The following is a 19,559-nucleotide window of genomic DNA, read 5'->3' as shown; positions in this document are numbered from 1 at the left end:
AATGTCATAAATTTCATTTTGAAATTCTCTTTCAGGTAAAATTCCCCCTGATAAAAAATCGAAGATTTTTGTATGAAACTGCAATGTTGGGCTCTAAGAATAAGCAATAAAACAAGTCCCCAAACCATTGTTCTTTCATGATATTCAGACAATAAGGAAGTTGGAAATGACACCATTTTGTTCACCAAAGCCCTTTTTTAATTCCACTGCTGCACATACCCAACTGTGAGTATGGGCAGTGCTCTGAGACCACTTTTAAATCTGCTCTTCCATCTCAGACCTAATCTACACAAAGATTGTGTCCTGCTAAATCCACTCTGGTTATGGGTATGACCTTCTAGCCAAGTGCTGCTGCCAACAAAACTCCTAAATCATTAACGTCATGATGACGTTCTTTAAGAACAGAGACCTGAGTTAATCCAAAGTAAAGGAGTGGGTTGAAGAAATCTTGCTGAATTGCATTAGCTCATTAAATCAACCATCTTTTATTATCACAGATTATCATCTTTCCTGCTATACTTCCTTCTATAAAGATATAACTGTGTCCACCTCATTAGGAAAAATACAGTACTGCTTTAATCAGTCAGTACTATTTTGATTAATCTGATTAAAATCGTGTAGGTTTTGTTTGTGATGAAGCCATACACACAACTTTTAAAGACAGAACTAAAAAAAAAAAAAAAAAGTAAATCAAGTAAATCTTTACTCTCCTGTTTGTTAGGGAGCAAAATTTGGTGTGCAGGATATCAAAACTAAACACTTACAGTGTCTACACTGAAACAGCCACGGAGGAACAGTTAGGTAACATTTGGAAATGCCCACAAATCTGGGTATGCCTTTAATATATGCTGAAAATGCAATGACAAGTATTTTGACCTGGCTCTGTACCCAACTTCTGTCTCTTTTCCCATGACATGCATTATTTTGGGTTTTCTTAGAAACCATCCTATAGTATCTTCCTGTGGTTTCTATAACAACAATGCAAAAAAATTAGGTTATAATGGCCCTACAGAGACCATCTGCTCAAACTTCCTGCTCAAGGTAATTAGAGCAGGTTCATCAGAGTCTTGTCCAGTTGTAACAAGAACTGACACATCCTACAGCTTCTCAGGGAGATCTGTTCCATTGTCCAGCCAGTGTTTTTGCAAGAAGCTTTTCCTTATACCTTTTTCTTTCATATATCAATAAAGGGTCTAGAATTGTAAAAAAAAATGTTAAGCTTCCAGAAACAGCAACATCTTTATTCAAATGTTTTGTGCTTTGCTGAATTTCTGAATGGTGATTTACTGGTATCTACTTTGGTACCTCCAAACGTCCTGTGATCCTTGTGGGTCCCTCCCACCTCAGCATATTCTGTGATTCTATGAAATGCACAGGAGCCATCTGAGACAAGTGCATGTAACTTAAAAATAGAAAAAGTCTGCTACTACCTCTCTTCTAACTGATCATAGAACACATTTGTATTTATTTACCAACTGAATCACTGGAGCACTTCCAATGTGCCTATTAGAAAAAAATGATGCTGCTAATTTTGTTCTCTTGAAATGATCTGTGTTGATTTACCTCCCACTTGTGCAGTTTTGCTGTAGCTGGCAGACAGGGGCCCATTCATACCACTTCCATATTCCCCTTTAAAGTAGCGATACAGGAGTATTTTCCTTAAAGTGTTGCCCTTTAAGAGAAAGATAAAAATAGAAGAAATGAGAGTTGTGGTCAATTTCCTTTGTTTGAAAAGCAAGCTGTTTAACATAGATACATAATTTATTAGGTCTTTCCATTATAATTAGGAAGCACACAAATAGTAAATTTGTCCAGAAAACAAACATCTAATGGTCTTACCTAACAAATCCCATGGGAAGAATTCTAAAATAGTGTTGTATAAACTTTTATTTTACATTTCTTTTAAACTTATAGATTACAAATAAAATACCTCAACCTCAACAATTCTGACTGGCTATCTGTAAGATGTGTATATTGAAACAAGTTCCATAAATAGCCAACACTCTCCAGTCATTGTGTCTATGCCCTATGCTGCCATGGCAGTACTTTCTTCCTATTTTCTGCAGCTGAGTAGTATCACTCCCTTTTCTCTGATCTCAGATAATCCAGCTGATTGTCTGAAAGAAGCCACATCACATGAAATATTTAAACAGATATGTGACATTTGATAGAACAGTTTAAAAAGCATTCTCTGTATTTCCTTGTTCCTTGACTTCCAAACCCACAACCAGTCAAAATTTGCATGCAGCTCTCTGAAGATCTTCCCTTTCATTTCACTTAATCCAACATGTCTTGTGTTGCAGAACATAAGAGTCAGGGGTACCAATTACTTGGCATTTTTATTTTGCCTTCAGTCTCTTGGGAACACCTTCAGTCAACACTCAGCTTTACAGAGGCAGGAGGTGACACAACAACTGTAGGCATATCTGTAACCTAAGATTTTATACAGAAAAGAGCACACAAGGCCTCCAATGATCACCACAGAAGTTGGTAATTTGAACAGCTTGGCAGTAAAATGGAACAACTTTTTCCTTACTTTTACTAAACTAGTGGTTTTAATGAAAGAAAAAGATGTAAAAAACATGTGCACCAGAAGCACTCCCACTTCTCTGTTAACTTAACAGTATTTCCAAGAGCCCCAGTGGTGCTTCACTGCTTCACTGACCTCAAAGACAATGGGTTTGTCTACCTCAAACAAGTGCCAAAATGCAGGATTTTGTGTGTCACCTGACAACACAAACCAGTCATTCCTTCCTAGTTCTCACAATGTGATGTTTTAATTTGTTAATAGTCTGTACAGATTTCCCTCAAACAGCTAAGAAAAGTACAAGGTCTATGTTAAAATATCAAAAGCTATAAATACAATGGGCTGCAAGAAAAATAAGAAGTGTCACCTACACATCTGTAGTGCAGTGCCAGGGAATTTATTAGGTGGATTTCCAGGTGAGCTTTAGCCAGTGTGCTCTACACTACAGAGGGAGGCGAGGATTCAGAAGTCTCTGAGGAGCTCACACAGAGACAGATTCCTTCCCAGCCTGGTTTATGGTGGGGTTTAACCCTGCATGCGTGGACAGGGTAGGCTAACCAAGCTCATAAGCAATTTTGACATTGCAAAGAGCACCAGCTCCTCCTGCTCAACATCCTGTCTCCAGCTGTGACCAAAATCCAGCGTCTTACAGGACAGTGAACCTCATTTTCCTTGTGTCCTGAAGAAGACCAATGTATTATTAAGGGGAAAAAAGTTCCCACTGGAACCAATAAACGTGGACTAAGAAGCAGGATAAAGTCCCTTTTCAAGCTTTCTCAGCTGCATATATCCAGAATTATAAAACTGTATCACACAAATGGAATCACAGAGCAAAAACCCTTTCTAAGTCCAGACTAGGGCCTGATCCAGAATGGGTACTGCCTTGAGACAAGATCTTTTCATCAGAAAGGCTGGCATTTGCCATACCACCTGATCAGCCACTCAGTTTGAGTCAACATGCTCAACGAGCAATCTTTGCAGTCTGTGGATGACTAATGGTAAATTATAGAAACAGTCACAGTGCAGTCATGGGAAGAAACACCAAAAGCCATCTATATATAGTTAAGAATACTACCTGTGGTCACAAGCTTTTATTTTTCAATCAAAACAGCCTTTATTTTATCCAGAAGAGAGTTTAAGACCACAAAAAAGCTTTTGACTAATAAACTGAATGATTTAGCACTGGGGTCTGATTGCTTGGAAGCGAGTAACTGAGCACATCTCAGCTCTTACTGCCTCATTACCTTCAGAGACATCAAGAGGAGCAGGAATATGAAGATGTTTTTCCATCTGCAATGGGAAGGGGAATCCTGCTTCCCCTATTACCAAACTAAGGCACAGACTTGTTCCAAGAAGCAAGCCCTAATTATTAGGATTCCTGCTCTCTCTCACTCCTTCTCTCAACCTCCCATAAACTCAGACAACAGTCACAGTTCCAGAAGCCAAAGTGTCAAGAGTCAAGGACGCCGTGCTTGCAAAGCAGAGATGTGGTGGCACCTCTGCTTTGGCTGACAGCTGTGCCAAAGATGCGCCCTCAGGCTCAGCCCACACACTTGCAAACTCGGAATCTTTCTCCCCTTTGTGATGACTATATGACTTCCATGAGCCTTGTGAAATCAGCTGCCACTACAAAGAGCAGAAAAGACCAGCAACGCAACCCGGGGCTGAGAAATGCACAGAAAAAATGCTCCAGGAATGTATCTCAGCAGCACCCGTCACCTCCTGTGTGCGACCGTGTGAGGTACCATGCTAGAAAAAGATGGAAAGACCCTGCTTCCCACAAAAGTGCTGATCCTGCTGGAATAGGTGTCTGGGTATGCTTTTATGGGAATGCCAAAAAACGCATCTAGAAGAGCCTATCATGCGGACGAGACAAACTGCTGCCAGGGCGAGCGAGACAGCCACGCCATTCATGTCCTTGTGAACTTAGCCTAGCCACAAAATTAATATTGCCCAAAAGCAAATGATCCCAGTAGCAGCATGAATAAGCAGTTTGCAGCAGCGATTATTGATAACCATGTTACTAAAGCAGAGGCCAGAAATAAAAGCACACTGGGCAGGGCAGTGCTGTCTTCCCCCACTACGTTTCCACGCGTGGCAGAAGTCTCAGCCTTCCAAGCTGAATCCCCCCCCTGCTGGCTACAATACACTTTCTTTTATACCTCTTATTAGGGTATGGAAGTGGTATGTAAACATCACTCAGCTGACTGCAAGCCTTCTATAATGGCTAGAACATTGTATAGCTTTGGGAAAAAACACAATGAAACATAACAGTCTTATTGTTACTGATGAATACCACTGCATTGTCCCTAACAAAAGCTAGGGTAAAGACTGAGGGCACAAGAAAGCAACAACTGGATATTGTTGTTGCAGTTTTAAATAGCTAGGGATTGACAGACAAAAGTTTCCAATAGGGAATAATTATTCCAATAGGAACACGTACACACAAACAAATTATGTTTTCTCAGTTCGTATTTTATTTTACTCATTGGTCTCTAAACTTGATTTAAATGCCTTAATACAATGGTTTGTTCACTTTACTTCTCTGAGCCTGCAAAAGGTTGGTTCCACATAAGGATGGGATGTGCCAGGAAGGAATGGCTGAGAGAGATACCTAAGGCTTATTGTGGATACCTGCATCAGCACTAGCTCACTGTATTACACTGCCAAAAATTATCTGTTCTCTTAAATAATTCTGCACTCTTCTTAAGGAATTGGAATTCTATTTATGATGTTCTGAAGGCTGAACTAGAGGATCTGGTGATCTCTTCTGGTTCTCACTCTACATGAAAATAATGAAATGTTCAGATTACCAGTGATAACACAGAAAAGGCAGCCACATCCAACAGGCATTTCTGTGATACAATGGATGATGTTGTGAGTGTATTTCAGTATAAATTCAGGAAGATACATGAAGATTAGGCATGTTAAATCTTTACATGCAGATAATTTGCAGCCACATATAAAAGAGGAACTGTCGGGGATCTCTGGTCTACTAATACAGATTTTCAGAAAGCATGGAACAGATACAAAATGGCAGAGAACTGGGAGAAATCTCACGTGCAATGCTACTTTTCTAAAAGTGCATGGGAGTACTTTTTACACTTCTTACTGATATCCAACCCTCTGCAGTGAGTTTGATATGAACTCTGGGGAAAACAAATGGCTAATTTTGCATTCCATTAACAGAAAATTAAAGGAAGCTCCTATAAACTGATGGCAGTTTTAATACTGGCATCATGTTGCAATAATTGCCTCAATACAGGTTTACAAAAACAGACCTTCTGAAACTTCTGAAGATTATCTTCTGCTTTTGCTAATAATGAAAATATCATTCTGGTAAAGTTTGATAAACTGTGCAGTGTGACATAATCCTGTCAGGCAAAATTTTTGATTAAGTAAGCCCACAAGGATAGTTATCAAATGGCTTAACAAGTAAAAGATTGACAGAATTTAGTGTGCAATTTAAAGCAAGAAATCATAAACAAGTGCATAGGCTTCTAATAGGCAACCTCACAAAGTATTTATTGTCTGCCTGGGGTTTTTTCCAATGAAATAAAAGAATACAGAAAATAATTATTAATAGTGTTTAGAAAGGACACCAAAAAAAGGGGGGGGAATGGGGTGCTGAGGTCAAGTCACTGGTAACAATTTAGGCATCATTCATTATACTGACTAGATGCAAACAAAATGAGCCTCATCATGTCCAAACCCCTGTATGTCTTAATAACAATAAAATGCAGAACACCAAAAAATGCAGGATTCTGTTCTAGGAGGCCATGACTTTGGGGAAGAATGAAAGGACTTGGAGCAAAAAAAGAAAGACAACTCCCAAAATCCCACGATTCTGTGAATGAGAACAAGAGCAGTTATGTAGGATTTGTGAGACTATTTTACTTCTCCACACGCAGGGGCACATTACTGCAGGAATATCACACCACAAGTTGGTGTCCACAACTCAAGAAGTATGCTGACAAATTGGACTAGGCTTGGAGAAGCTCCATGAGAGTGATTAGGGAACAAAACATGCCTTCTCATCAGAAATTCAAGGCTTTCTATCTACTGAGCTAGTCAGGCTAAGCATGAACTCTGTTTCTGACTATCTACACAAGAAATCTGACAATGGATGACTTCAGTCTAAAGATAAAAGGTGCAAGACATGCTGGTGAGAAGCTGAAGATGGAGGAATTCAGCTAGAAAAGAAGTAGAGGCAGCTGGGTTATTCAGTTTGTGGGTTATGAATTTTATTTTTATTTTATATAACAGTAATGGCATTTAGCTATTGGAACAGCTTAAGAAGAGGTGTGATAGTCTGTACTGCTGGCAGTTACTAAACCACGACTAGGTGGCTTCTCAGACAGAAACTATTTGAAGATCTTGTGGCCTACATTAGGAGAACAAGCTGGGTGACAAAAATATGTCATCTCACATAATCTATGGAGACATCATGCCACCTTTTCCTGTAGTAAATATAGATGAGGTTAGAAGCCTGGCTTTCTATGAAGGCTGTTTAAAAAACTCCTCCCTCTACATTTTCTTCTCATAATTTATAAATGAAATTCCTATACTGCTTGGTCTGAGTGCCTGCTTCGGGATGATTTTTTGTTGTTGTTGTTGCTTTTCACCCATTTTCAAACTATTTTGTTCCCTTATTTCTCTTGGACACAAAACACAGCAGGAGAAGTAATTTTGTGCAAGTGGCTTCTGTGAAGATACCACGCATGGAAGTTTTATAACCCTTTAAATTATGATTCAACCTGCTCTTGAAATGTAAGATGACACAGACATCTCCTCATTTCCAAGAGGGATCAACTGAGGCCACAGCTACCACACGCATGGTGTTGCACAAGCACGAGCTTGGAAGAGAGTCCCGGAGCCCTGACTCCTATTATGTCCAGAAAATGGAAAATTTCTGTTTTCATGATGCCAGCAACTTCCAGGGGGGCTCACGAATTGGGGGAAGTTGTTTGTTTTGGGGAGTTGTTTGTTTGTTTTTACACAGAGTGAGCTTTTTTCCTTGCTTTTGATCTTTTTTTGCAACAAGATGTTTTCATAGCCAACTGATAGTTGAAAGTGATATATTTTCACCAATAAAACATGACACCCAACAGCAGAGTTATTTGCATGCTGGGGCACCCCAGGGAAAAAGCACTTTTAAATATGAGGTTGGGTCCAGCTGGTGTCCAGCTCTGCTTCCACTAAAATCAACGAGAGATTTGCCAGCAATTTCAGTAGGAGAAGGAGCAGACACGCACTTTGCCAGGCAAAAGTTTTTTATCCGAGTCTGAAAAGAAAAAAAGCTAACCCAAAATATGCACCAGACTTCATGACACAGTTCTCCTTGGAGAGCAGAACCGGCCACCCACACCTCTCATCTGTCTCTCATTAGGCAGAGACACCCCACATTTAAAATGTGCCATTGTTCAATCCTACACAAAAACTGGGAGTAATCCCACTTGTCTCCATACAAACTGCCTAAATCACAAATACTGATAAACTCAAGGTTGTAGCTAGTGCAGAAATTCAGGTAAAAAAACACAAGCGTGACCTTCTCTAAAACCAAACTACAGTGATTTAAAAGAGTTGCTAATTTTTTTTTGCAGTCTTTTAATTCTTCTTTCCTTTGCAGTTCCAGGTTCCATAGAAAGCTGGAAGCCTAAGTGCCAAAATATTTCAAAACAAATGTTATTGCCAGTCTATTTTCAGTATGGATAGTGAAAAGGATACTGCATACATTGCAAGAAAACCAGGTTTTGCCTGGTGACTGGCCAATTTTGCACCCTGAAGAAACTGAGGAAAATGTCATATTAAAAGTAAGGGGATTTTTGGCAGTATCTCTAAAAAGTGTCTCCACTAAAAATACAGCAGGAGAGAAAAATTATTTGGATTAGTGAAAGCCTCAGCATTGGGGCATTCAGATTTAGCCTGAGAAGAAAACATTTTTAACTTACAGTTTCATTTCGTAATTGTATAATTTTTTTCTACTGGGTCATAAAATATTAGTAGCTGTCAAATGTCCATTTCTTTGTCCAAACATAAGATCTCTACATACATATGCGTTTATATAGAGAGTGAGCAGTGCTTTGCTGTGGGCAAATATTATTGTTTATATCTGTCATTTGTGCTGTTACTCATTGGGTGACAGGGTTTCCATCTATAGTGATAAATTGTGCACTTACAAAACAGGTCATGTTTGCGCCTATGTAATTTTTCCCTTGCAACTTCTTCCCCCGGTACAAGACAAAGCACCGAGAAACACAATAACCCAAGTTCTCCACCACTGAAAGAAAACAATGTAAGATTTGATCACGATTATTCAGAAGCATTTATGACTGCACCATCAATAACATACTGGAGGAAAAGACTAGATCTGAAAAGCATAATTTTCAAAGACTAAAATTATCTAACCCTTATGCTGCAGGGGGTAAACTTTCAAAGTGATGCACAGGGGGTTATGCACACAAATCCTATTATTTGTTAACAGGATTTCTGTGTGGAACTCCTCGTGCTCTGCAAGGAAAAGATTTACCCGTAAGTGCCCTAACGTGGATATTTACTGAAATAGACACTTAATTTCCAGATGAATACTTATGAGCACTACTGGGCTTTGGTGTTTTATGAGCAATTTGAAACAGGTAGCTGGGGAAAATAGCACAAGTGGCCAAATAGCAGTTTCATGACATTATTCTCTTTCACTGTGCTGCTGTTATGGTGAACTTCGAAGCCAAAGCATTACAGATATCTGATTTACTAGCTAAGGGAGGAACTGCAGATGTAGTGCCTGTCCTGTTTGGAATTAGATGTGCCAGGATCTTCATCGCTTGGCTCAGGGCTTTCAAAATGGCTCAGGAGGCACTTATCTATTTCAGTTTTCACCTGCTCATTTTTACCCACCACCAGCTCCACTGATTTCTCAATTTTTTCACTGATTTCTTCACCCTTGTCTACTACTAAAGATAACAGAAACATAGAACTGTAGAATGGTTTGAGTTGGAAGGGATCTTAAAGTTCATCTTGTTCCAACCCCCTGCCATGGGCACGGACACTTTCCACTGTCCCAGGTTGCTCCCAGTCCCATCCAACCTGGCCCAAGACCTCATCAAAGCCAACCATTTTTCCTCTAATGCCACTCATTCCTGCCTGAAACACCATCATATTCAGTACACGGATATTCCACACACAGACCTGCCAGATCCCATCCTTCCATGATTTACAGATGTGCTTTTGACAGTGATCAGCAACCCTGTATCCAGAATGCCTCAAAAACCAGCCTGACAAAATGACCACCACACCTCATGGTTCTGAGCAACACCTCTTGCATTCTTAGATGGAAACAGACACCAAATTATTGCTGATTTCTCAGACTTCAGGCATTAAGGAAAAAACAGGAACGGCGAAAGGAAGCCAATCCTGTGGCAGTTCAGGGCAGCAGCAATATTTAGACATATATTTACGTATATGGAAACATAGTCTTAGCATCTACCTCACTGGAAAATGAGCACAAATCAGCTCCAAAAACCAGCCTGGATGGGGTCAGGATACAGCACAAGATGTCCTAAGTGGTAACTGCAGTGACAGGTAGATTGTCCCTTTGCTCTGAAGGGATGCTGCAAAGAAAATGCTGCATCCTTCTCCAATTCTCAGCAGAGGAGAACAATTCCCACCTGGAGCACAGCCAGCTGCCGCACTGATTTCACTGTATCTATGAAATTAGGTGGCGTTTCAGACTAACAGAAAAGTAGAGCAAAGTTAGACAACACCACAAGTCTGGTGCTTTATCAGCTATCCATTTTGACAGGTATAATTTGAAGATATTTATAATTCATGTTCCCCTGTTTTAAAAAACAGTAGTTCAAATAAATTTCCAGTAAACTTGATTGGGAATTTTCTATTCATGTCAACTCTCCCAACTGTGTAATCCTTTTCATGATAGCTGGCACTTTAAGTTCAGCACCTAGAGTTCTGTGCTTGTATGAGAATTCCAGTTTACATTGAAAAAAAATAGTCCAAAACAAAAACCACCCCGACCCCTGCTAATTTCTAGCGCTTCTGGTCCTGGGAATAGTACTTGGAAATGTGAAATCTGTGTAGCCAGAGCCAGAAAGCCAGGAAAAATAAAACAAAAAGAATTAAACCCCACTAAAATATGTGGATGGGGTTTTGATCATTAGGAAACCAAACCCAAGTAGTTTCATGATTTCTAGGAGCCTGATTTGACTTCGACTGCCAGAGGTGGTAAATATCAACTACATATTAAGCAACCTCCTCCAGCAGATTTGTTGATAGTGCATGCCAAGAGGAGCTCAGATCCTTGCTGCTGACTCTCAGCAAGGACAGAGTTGCTGACACTTGGCTGTCACCACAAAGAGCCACATCCCCTCTTCCTCAAGCACCAAATCCACCCCCAAGTAACTCAGAATTAATGGCAATACAGGATTACGAGGTAAGGTCACACTAAAAGGAAAGGACCCCTCGATAAAGTATAAGAAATGGATAATCTTATGACTAAAACATCATCACTGAAGATCTGAGCTCTGTTTCTGCCCTGGCAAAGGCTGTGTTGACACACAGAGTTGGGCTCTATGATAACCCCTGCGCTGAATTCCTCAGGAGGCTGGAAAGAAGGCACTTGGCAGGTTCATTCCCCAGGCATGAGGAATCAGGTCTCCTGATTCAGACCCTGTGTTAGGCCAAGCTATCTCAAGTCCCAGTAATGTCATTAATAAGTGAGCAGGATAAGCACCTCTCCGAGGTTATTCAGGGTTTATCCTGGCTTTTACTTCCTTACTCACAAACCTGCAGTGACTTGGTGTTGGAGCTGGTCTTTTCTGGCATATCTGAACTTTTTATGACAGAGTTTCTCTTCCAAGTGACAGACAGGCATTCTGATTTTTGAAGGCATCTTTCAGTAGGAAAAACCTCTCTGTTTCCAAAGCAGTTCTCAATCCTCCCTTTTAAATTAGAGGCCAATATTAGCTTTCCACTCTTGGAGTCTAAGATTTCATCAGTTTAAACAAATAAACCTAATAACATCCTTTGAAGATTGCCATGGAAATAATTCTGACTTTGTGCAACACTGCAGCAGAAGTTTCATAAACTATTTCTATTAGCCAAAGTTGCTGAATGAAACTGAAATGTTGTTAAGAGAGTAACATTTTGTTTTTAATAACTTTCAGAGGCATATTGGCTGTCATGGCAATAGTTCGATAGCTTCTTAGCTGTTGTCTTATTTTAGGAGCAAAAGCAATTACTAAATGCTAACTTTCCCAAGATCAGGAAAAAGGTATCTTCTAGCTTGAACAAAAAAAAAAAATAAAATTGAAGCCACTCTAGAACTGGTTGAAAAAAATTACCAGAAATTTACTTGAAATTAAATCAGTTGGTTCAAAGATAGAGACAAGGGGGAGACGAAGACACATTTTCATGAGCCTGTCTTAGCTTTTCAAATTCCCACTACTAAAAGACAAATTCATGTTTGTATAAAATTTAATATGCAAGCTGTTCACCCATAATACTAAATTGCCCCTTTATATTTAATATTTGCTAAAATTGCTGAGTTATTTATGTCCCAGATAAGACTGCTACACATGGGCATTAGCTGTTTCACCATAACAGATTTTAGTATACATACATTATGAAGCTGTTGCCATTATAATGCCTAAAAGTCTATTGCTTCCAAGGAGAAATATATTATCACTGGAACATTCCTACATGCACAGCATGTAGCTATGGAAATACAATGTCATCTGCTTCTTTAGAGCTGTTAAGTACAGCATAGATTAACAGTGAGGCTGCAGAAAACCTGCTCTGGAAGTCCTGGAACTGTAATTTTTTTCTACTGTGTTTCAAGAGGACTGGTATCCCCACTAATGACATCTCTCTGATAAATGCCATGCAACATCCCAACATTAGGGCTCAACAGCCTCATGAAAACCAAGATGAACTTTAAAGCTCCAGTAAGTGGGAATTAAAACTGTACACACATGGCAGCCAGGCAGTGCTTCGAGGGAATGCAAAACAAAAGCCACCAACAGTTTTAGGGGCTACCTAACTGCCTGCTCAGGCTATTCTGATTATTAATAAAATCCTCTGCTCTGAATGCAGCATTGCTGCTGCATTTAGCAAAAAAACCCTTCTTAAAACGTTGAGTAGAGTGGGAAATAGTATAGGCAAAGTTAGAGCTCTAAGTTAGATCAATGACACAGTTTCATCTAAGCTGCCATTTCCTGGAAGGCTCAGAGAAGTGCTGGGAGCACACAAAGGTGTAGAAAAACTGTGGCATTATAGATTGAGATTGCTCACCTAAGAAAAGAGGTGGAAAGATGTGACAAAAGTAGAGCAAAGCATGAATGGTGAGGAGACAGGGAGGTTGGGAATTCCTCTGTCCTCTCCCACACAAAAAGTGGCCTCCAACACAATGTAAAGATGGTAAATCAAAAAGTAATAAAGAAATAATTATTATCCCACTTATAATTCGATGGCAGAAAACTCATTACCATGGGAAGTCACCGAGGGCAAGAATTCGACTCAGAAGAGGATTTGGGCATTTCTATAGACAACAAGCAAAACCAGTTACAATAGCAAATGTTAAAAAAACAACTATGGGAAAGAAGACAAAATCTCTTGCTTTAGGGGCCACAGATTTATGGTCTTACTGTTAAGGATTATCCCAAGGCTTCAGGAAGAATAGAAAACTTCAACTCTGCCTACAGTGGGGATTCTTAGACCTTGTGAGGCATCTGGTGATGGCCACACAGCGAGAAACACTCTTAATCCTCTGGTCTGACCCTCTTTAGCAATCCTTGTGTGTTTAAAAGGCAACACGAAGTGTACCAAGTCTACTTGTATTGGATCCAGAAACCAGTGCAATCTGATGTAGCTTCAAGAGAAAAATCAGTTTTATGACATTTATGATGAGGAGACGTGCAGAGCAGAGCACTATAGTGACCCAAAATATCAGCTTGAACCCTGACTTCAACAGGCAAAATGCAGAACTGCCAGAGCAAGAGAGTACATTACTAAAATCCCACCATGAAAAAGGTCTGCATTTTATCTTGTCTTCACCTTTGCTTAGCAAAATACTATGGTTTATATAAAAATGATGGCAAATAGAAACACTTTAGCTCTTGAACAAAGGGCAGCTTCTTGGAGAGAAGCTCAAGGCTCCCTTCTTCAGGGAGACATTCTGCTGGTGTTGAGCTGGCTACCCACACTCCCTTGCTCAGTCAGGTGACTCTCCAAACTCTCCTTCTCCCTTCTACAGATGTTCTTCTATGTCCAAAATACTTCATCCTCCAAGACACATAAGAATGTCTTTGCATGGCTGAGACAGCCACAGCATCAGATTTCCCCACTGATGACAGCCTATGAACACCAGATCCCTCATTTAGCCCTAAATAACAGTGACCAGAATGTCACCATTATTTAGTTCCTTTAATTAATTACAACTTCGCAAAGACTTTGTTACATAAATTGGTTTCCTATACATATTAGTGCCTTTCTGTCTCCCTGTGAGTTCCCTTGATGATGAAATGGCTTTCTGACTGCTAAGGACTGAGCGTCACACAGATGCCTCCACCTACATCCTTAATGTCCTTCTCTGGCCTAAAATTCACTATATGTAGAAGCAAGTATTAGTATTCTAGCTGTGGCACCCTGAGCTGCTGAGACAGCCAAAATCTTGACAGATTTATATAGTGCAGAAGGGACGATGTGGAAGACCGGCAGAGGATCTGGATTCTGTCTCTCCTGCTTTGCTGTCTTCCATCTTTTTTCTTCATTCTTGTCCCCTCTGAATTTGCCTTTTTCCTCCCTGTCCCCTGGCTGTGCCAATGACACATTATAATACATGTGACACTTGATTTGTAGCTTTTCCCCCTCAGTAACTCTGGTAATCATCCCTCCTTGTTTAGTAAAGCAGCTCTGGAAGAGACTGGAAAAGGGCAAAGCAAGCATTTGGGAAAGAAGCATCTGGTTAAAAGTTGGGCCTTTTCCTCTTCCTCCTCCACACTTGAATCTCTAATCCAAACTCTCAGAAGAAACACACCTGATGATTCACTATAGCAAAAGCATTGGAACTGACAGAACAAACCAAGATGAAGCAAAATGATGTCCAAAAAAACAGGCGGGAAAAGCTGCAAATGGAAATAGGCTGGCAGATGAAAAAAGTTCCAAGCACAGCATCCAGTTTTGCCAAGAATTTTCCTCAGGCTTTGGAATATGCAGATAAGTACCTCAGACAACAGCAAAAAGTCATTATAGATTAGAACAGAAGCTAATCTTCAATGAACATATATTCTGCATATCAACAAGAAGATCGGGAAGGAAGTGGGATAATCTTTGGAGTCTAATCTTAGATTTAACTACAAGAGAAGTCAAAGGAAGCTGAGTATACCAAGTACTGACAGAGGACGTAGAAACTGTATATTGTAAACTTCCCATTAGGATGTTTCGTCAGTGTGAAGTAGAAACTTTAACTTGGAATTTCCTTGCTGCAAAGCCTTTAACATTTTCAGCACAAGACTTAGGTTTAATTTGAATAGGTCTGAGCAACAGACATATTTACAGTGGCAGAGGCTTTTTATATTGCTTTTCACTATCAGAATGCAGAGGCTCAAATGGCTAATTTAAGATTAATTCTATTAAAAAAAAAAGTCAGAGCCAGTGTCTTTTTAAAAATATCTGATGTTTAAGGCAGACTAAATTGAGCCAGTATCTGGGAATGTTCGTTCTCTGACCTGTGTGAAAAGGCAGCCAGGGGACTGTGTACAGGCAATACAGTTACCATGGATACCTCACTGCTTTAGGTGTAGAAGCTTAACATTACAAACAACTTCGCAGCATTAGGCTCCTGGCCTCATAAAAACACTGCAAAATAACAATGAGTTCTGAGATAACCATTATGGTCTGTTTCGTGACACAAATATAAATCTCGTATCATAAGGCAAAAGACAAAAGCAGGACTGGGAGGACATGGCCAGATCTTGCAGGCCTTAATTTACAGTCTGCTCCTGAAAGATGCTACACTCTGATGATAATGGGACCTGCAGGTAGACAGCTTGCCTCAGAATATTGTCCTCCTGCCTAAAGTTTCAGCTAAATTAGGACTTCAAACTTGAGCCAATACAGCACAGGCAGAAGATGATGCAGAGTCAGAAAAACTCAATTATTTTCAAGTTTCCCTTTAATGGTACAAGTTACTCTGTAAACATCTACCACAGGGTTTATGGCATCACACATACTGACTGCAATAAAGCTCTTTGACATGAAATATTACCATGTATTCCCATATCCTTCAAAAACTACCGGGTCTTTGTGGGGAGATGCTAAATGTGCCTGCTGGGCAGTGAGCTGTGTGCCTACTGAACACCTTCAGCAGTCTAGAGAGGCCATAGATTTCACAGATTCCACAACTGCAAGTCCATCTCTTGGCCTAACTACCACTCCACCTGGCAGACAGACAGCCTCAAGAAAAGAAAATTTGCTTCATACCACTGTGTCCAATAGTGGCAAAAGAGATTCACTCGTGGACACCAAACAATCTGATCTATTGATCCAACAGTCAGCCATTTTTAAGACAGTGAATGCATCTGTCTCCTCCTTCACCTTGAGCAAAGGTTCACAGGAAACCACTTGAGATGCTTTTTCCTGCTTTTGGTATTAAATTACACACAAAAGAAGTTCAGGTGCAGGTGAAGCCAGGGTTACATTTCAGGGGATGAAAAAAGCCATCTCAAGGAGATTGATGATCATATCAACTACTGCACAACCAGGAGCTCACATGAATTGAGTGTGGTGCTCTTACAACTCTAATTAAGATCCTTCTACAATACGATCACAGATGTATTTAGTGCAAAGCTGTAATGGTCAAAGGCACAAACAATGTGCTGGGAGAGCTGAAAATTCCAGGCTAAGAAGGAAGCAGGGAACTTGGAGCTGACAAGGGGGGAAGACAGGTGTGTCTGTCAGGTGCACTCAGCTCATAAGATTCACTTGAACACTGATGTGTTGTACCCACAATGTTTCATAAGCATGTACTCCTCCAACTTTTTGCAGACCTAACAGAGGAGAGTGGACTCCTTTCATGCTCTGTCAAGTATTTTTGGCAGTGGGTGTGTTCCTGTATGCTGTAATAAATTTTGCACTGAAGGCACCCTAAGTTTTTCCTAGCACAGAACCATCTCTCAGCCTTCATGGAACACATTGTACAAATGCAGAAGGGGCACAAGCAAAAACTAAGTTCCCTTCATCCAAATGACTAATACCCTTGATCTGTGCCACAGGAGACCACTTCTTCAATATCAGGCTTTCTTTGTGCCCATAATTACAAGAAAGAATGATATAGATCACATAAATGGCAAAGTAATTGATTTTATCTGCAAACTAAGTAGGTAGATTTGAAAGCAACACAGTGCCAAGGGCCCCCTTGGCTTGTTTGGGTGCTCAGGTCCCCATGCAGCTCTCCCCACCAACATTTCTACTACAGGTACCGGAGTTTTGCAACTGAGGAGCAGGTGCAATGACTGGGAAACCTTTAAACCAGTTATTTGGTGGGCAGGGGTAGAAAACTTCCTACTTGCTATGACTGATCCTTTCTTAACGCAAAGGAGGGGAATACAGACACCAGCCCACAGGGAACACTGCACAGGCAACGCCAGCAGAAAGGGAACGAGGGAAGTGTGGCTGGAGTGATCTCATCATGGGTCTAATAACATTAGAAATCTTTTTACTGGCTTTAATGGGATTTGGATCAGGTGCAAAGGAAGCCACCTTACATTCCCCTGACATGTTACTCCTACCAGCACAGCAAAACAATCAAATCCCAAGTATCTATTTTTTCATGATGGATACAACCCCCCACATCCACACGCAAGCAACCTCTGTAGTCATAAGACAACTTGATTCTTAATATATTAATCATAGGAATTAGTAAAGTAGGTAAGAAAAGGAAATAAAGAATTAATTACACATTTTTAACTTAGTATTTTCCCCTCTAACAACATTCCCCAGTAATTTAAGCAAACAACCATCCTAAAGAAGCCTGTAAGTGGCTAGAGCTATACTTAGAATAATATTAATCTTTGCATCCAGATAGAGGGAAACGAGGTACTGAAAATGCACATTAAAGCCTCCCATGTAACAGAAGCTCTGCTGTATGTCCAAAACCATCACTGTAAGAAGTGCCACCTGATTTTTCTGGATTCTGCCTGTGCTACATTTAACATCAAAGAGATGTTAATCTTCATATATATAAGATTATATATAATACTTCATTATATGCGATGTTGGCTGAGGCTTGTCACTATTCCTTGCCCTTCTAATAAAGAGATTAGGTGGATTTACAGCAAGACATAAACTCCTTGATAAAGGATAAACTCCTAGATAAAGAATCCCACTCCTCCTCATTTAAAAGCTGCTAGCCTTGCTGTAGGTGGTAATTATGTTGAGGGCGAATTGCTGTGGTTTCTGTCTGGCAACACACAGCACTGGCACATGCAATCCCCACACTGTCTGGAAACAGCATTACATCAAACCATCCAAGCTAGTGGCTTACACAACCAGCTACAGCCCTTTGAAATCTGTCAGCTCCAGGGACTTGCTGTGTGCACTTCTGCTTCTCAGACATCAGCTTCACCATGTTTACCACACAGGTATCAGGCTCCTCTAAAAATAAAATTTGGAAGCATTGACCTGACTTAAAATCTTACGAAGAAAAAAGAAATCTACATATCAAACAGCAAGAGAACTGCTTGATTTTAACATCAAATCAAATGTGACCTCAGTTCACGAGAGGCTGTGGGTGCATCTGTGCAATACTACAGAGAGGAACCTCAGAAAACACAAAAAAGGCAGCACCAGAAAGGGAAGCTGCACAGTTCTGCCAGTGAAATTAGTTAATGAGCTAATTTGGAGCTAGCCTAGGGATCCCCAAGGCAGGGCCGCACTGCACACTGCAAGCAGGCACATCCCGCCGTTAAATGTAAGAGCTACAGATCAGGTTCTTAATTAAAATCAGTTCTGCTGGGATCTCTGCACCAAAATTAAAAATCACCAAGAAATCTCAAACCAAACAAGGCATCCATGTCTCCAGCTCTCAGGCAGCCATGTCATAGCATGGGAAGACCTGTGAATAAGAATTGTCTCCTGAAATCAGTGGGACCAGACATCAAGCAGGGAACTGCTCAGCTCAGAACAGCTGTATCTGCATCATAGCTGTGTGTAAAGTAGGCAACAGCCTAAGCCACAGAATCCCTGCATTTTCTACATGATTTGAAAACAGACATGTTGTACTTTAACAAGAAATGCTGTAACTATGTCCTTGGAGGATTGTTGTTCTCTACCAAAGAATTATTTCCCTTCCCTCTCCTCCCCTCCCCCACTTCCCTCCCCTATGAATTAGTAAATGAATTTCTGCCACAAACCCTCAAACCATATTCTTCCCAATCAAAGAGTAAAATGATACCCAAGAGAGCAAGGCAGCACAGAACCAGTGAGATCCTGCAGACAGCTAGACTGGGTGGAAAGCTCCTGTCACTGCCACACACAGATGGGCACACACGCTCAGAAAGCCTATGGGGGTAAAACAGGACAATACCAGAAAGAGGATTACATCCAAACTACATTGCTGGAAAATGTTCTCCTGGAACTGGACAGCTGAATCATCTGCAACCAGACCAAAAAAGATGATACACAACAAAAGGCAGTACATGTAATTTAATAAGTAAGCACAATTTGGGGGGGGGTTGCCTTTTTTTTTTTGCCTTTTTTTTTTTTGCCTTTTTTTTTGCTTTTTTTTTGCTTTTTTCTTCTGGCCTTGCATGACAACTTTGGCAACAATCGCTTAAGGGCAGCGTCCATATTAAGGGAGAATCCAGCACAGGCACTTATGGGCAAATATATTACAATCTGCATATATTTCCAGGGGAAATGAACCCTGCAGTTTAGCTCAGGGTCTGCACTTCAGTGTTTTAGCAAATGGGGGACATGATGTGTGCCTGTGAACTCAGCCAGAATACAGATCCAAGGAGATGGG

The 19,559-nt window shown here is 40.4% G+C and overlaps 1 protein-coding gene across 3 annotated transcripts in view; it reads right to left on the bottom strand.

Annotated features, from left to right (window-relative positions):
- Positions 1 to 19,559, bottom strand: part of ITPR2 (inositol 1,4,5-trisphosphate receptor type 2) — a 267,849-nt gene that overhangs the window by 79,702 nt on the left and 168,588 nt on the right. For all 3 annotated transcript variants that reach the window (XM_039379969.1, XM_027711719.2, XM_027711720.2), the window contains one exon: positions 1,564 to 1,672. In XM_039379969.1, coding sequence (XP_039235903.1) covers positions 1,564 to 1,672 — 109 coding nt within the window. The remainder of the gene's footprint in view (positions 1 to 1,563; positions 1,673 to 19,559) is intronic.

The sequence above is a fragment of the Pipra filicauda genome, unplaced genomic scaffold (assembly GCF_003945595.2).
Source record: "Pipra filicauda isolate LSUMZ 115617 unplaced genomic scaffold, ASM394559v2 scaffold181_size1560634_pilon, whole genome shotgun sequence".
Classification (NCBI taxonomy): domain Eukaryota; kingdom Metazoa; phylum Chordata; class Aves; order Passeriformes; family Pipridae; genus Pipra; species Pipra filicauda.
Note: the sequence above shows the minus strand (reverse complement) of the source record. Positions and strands in the feature narration are given on the sequence as shown.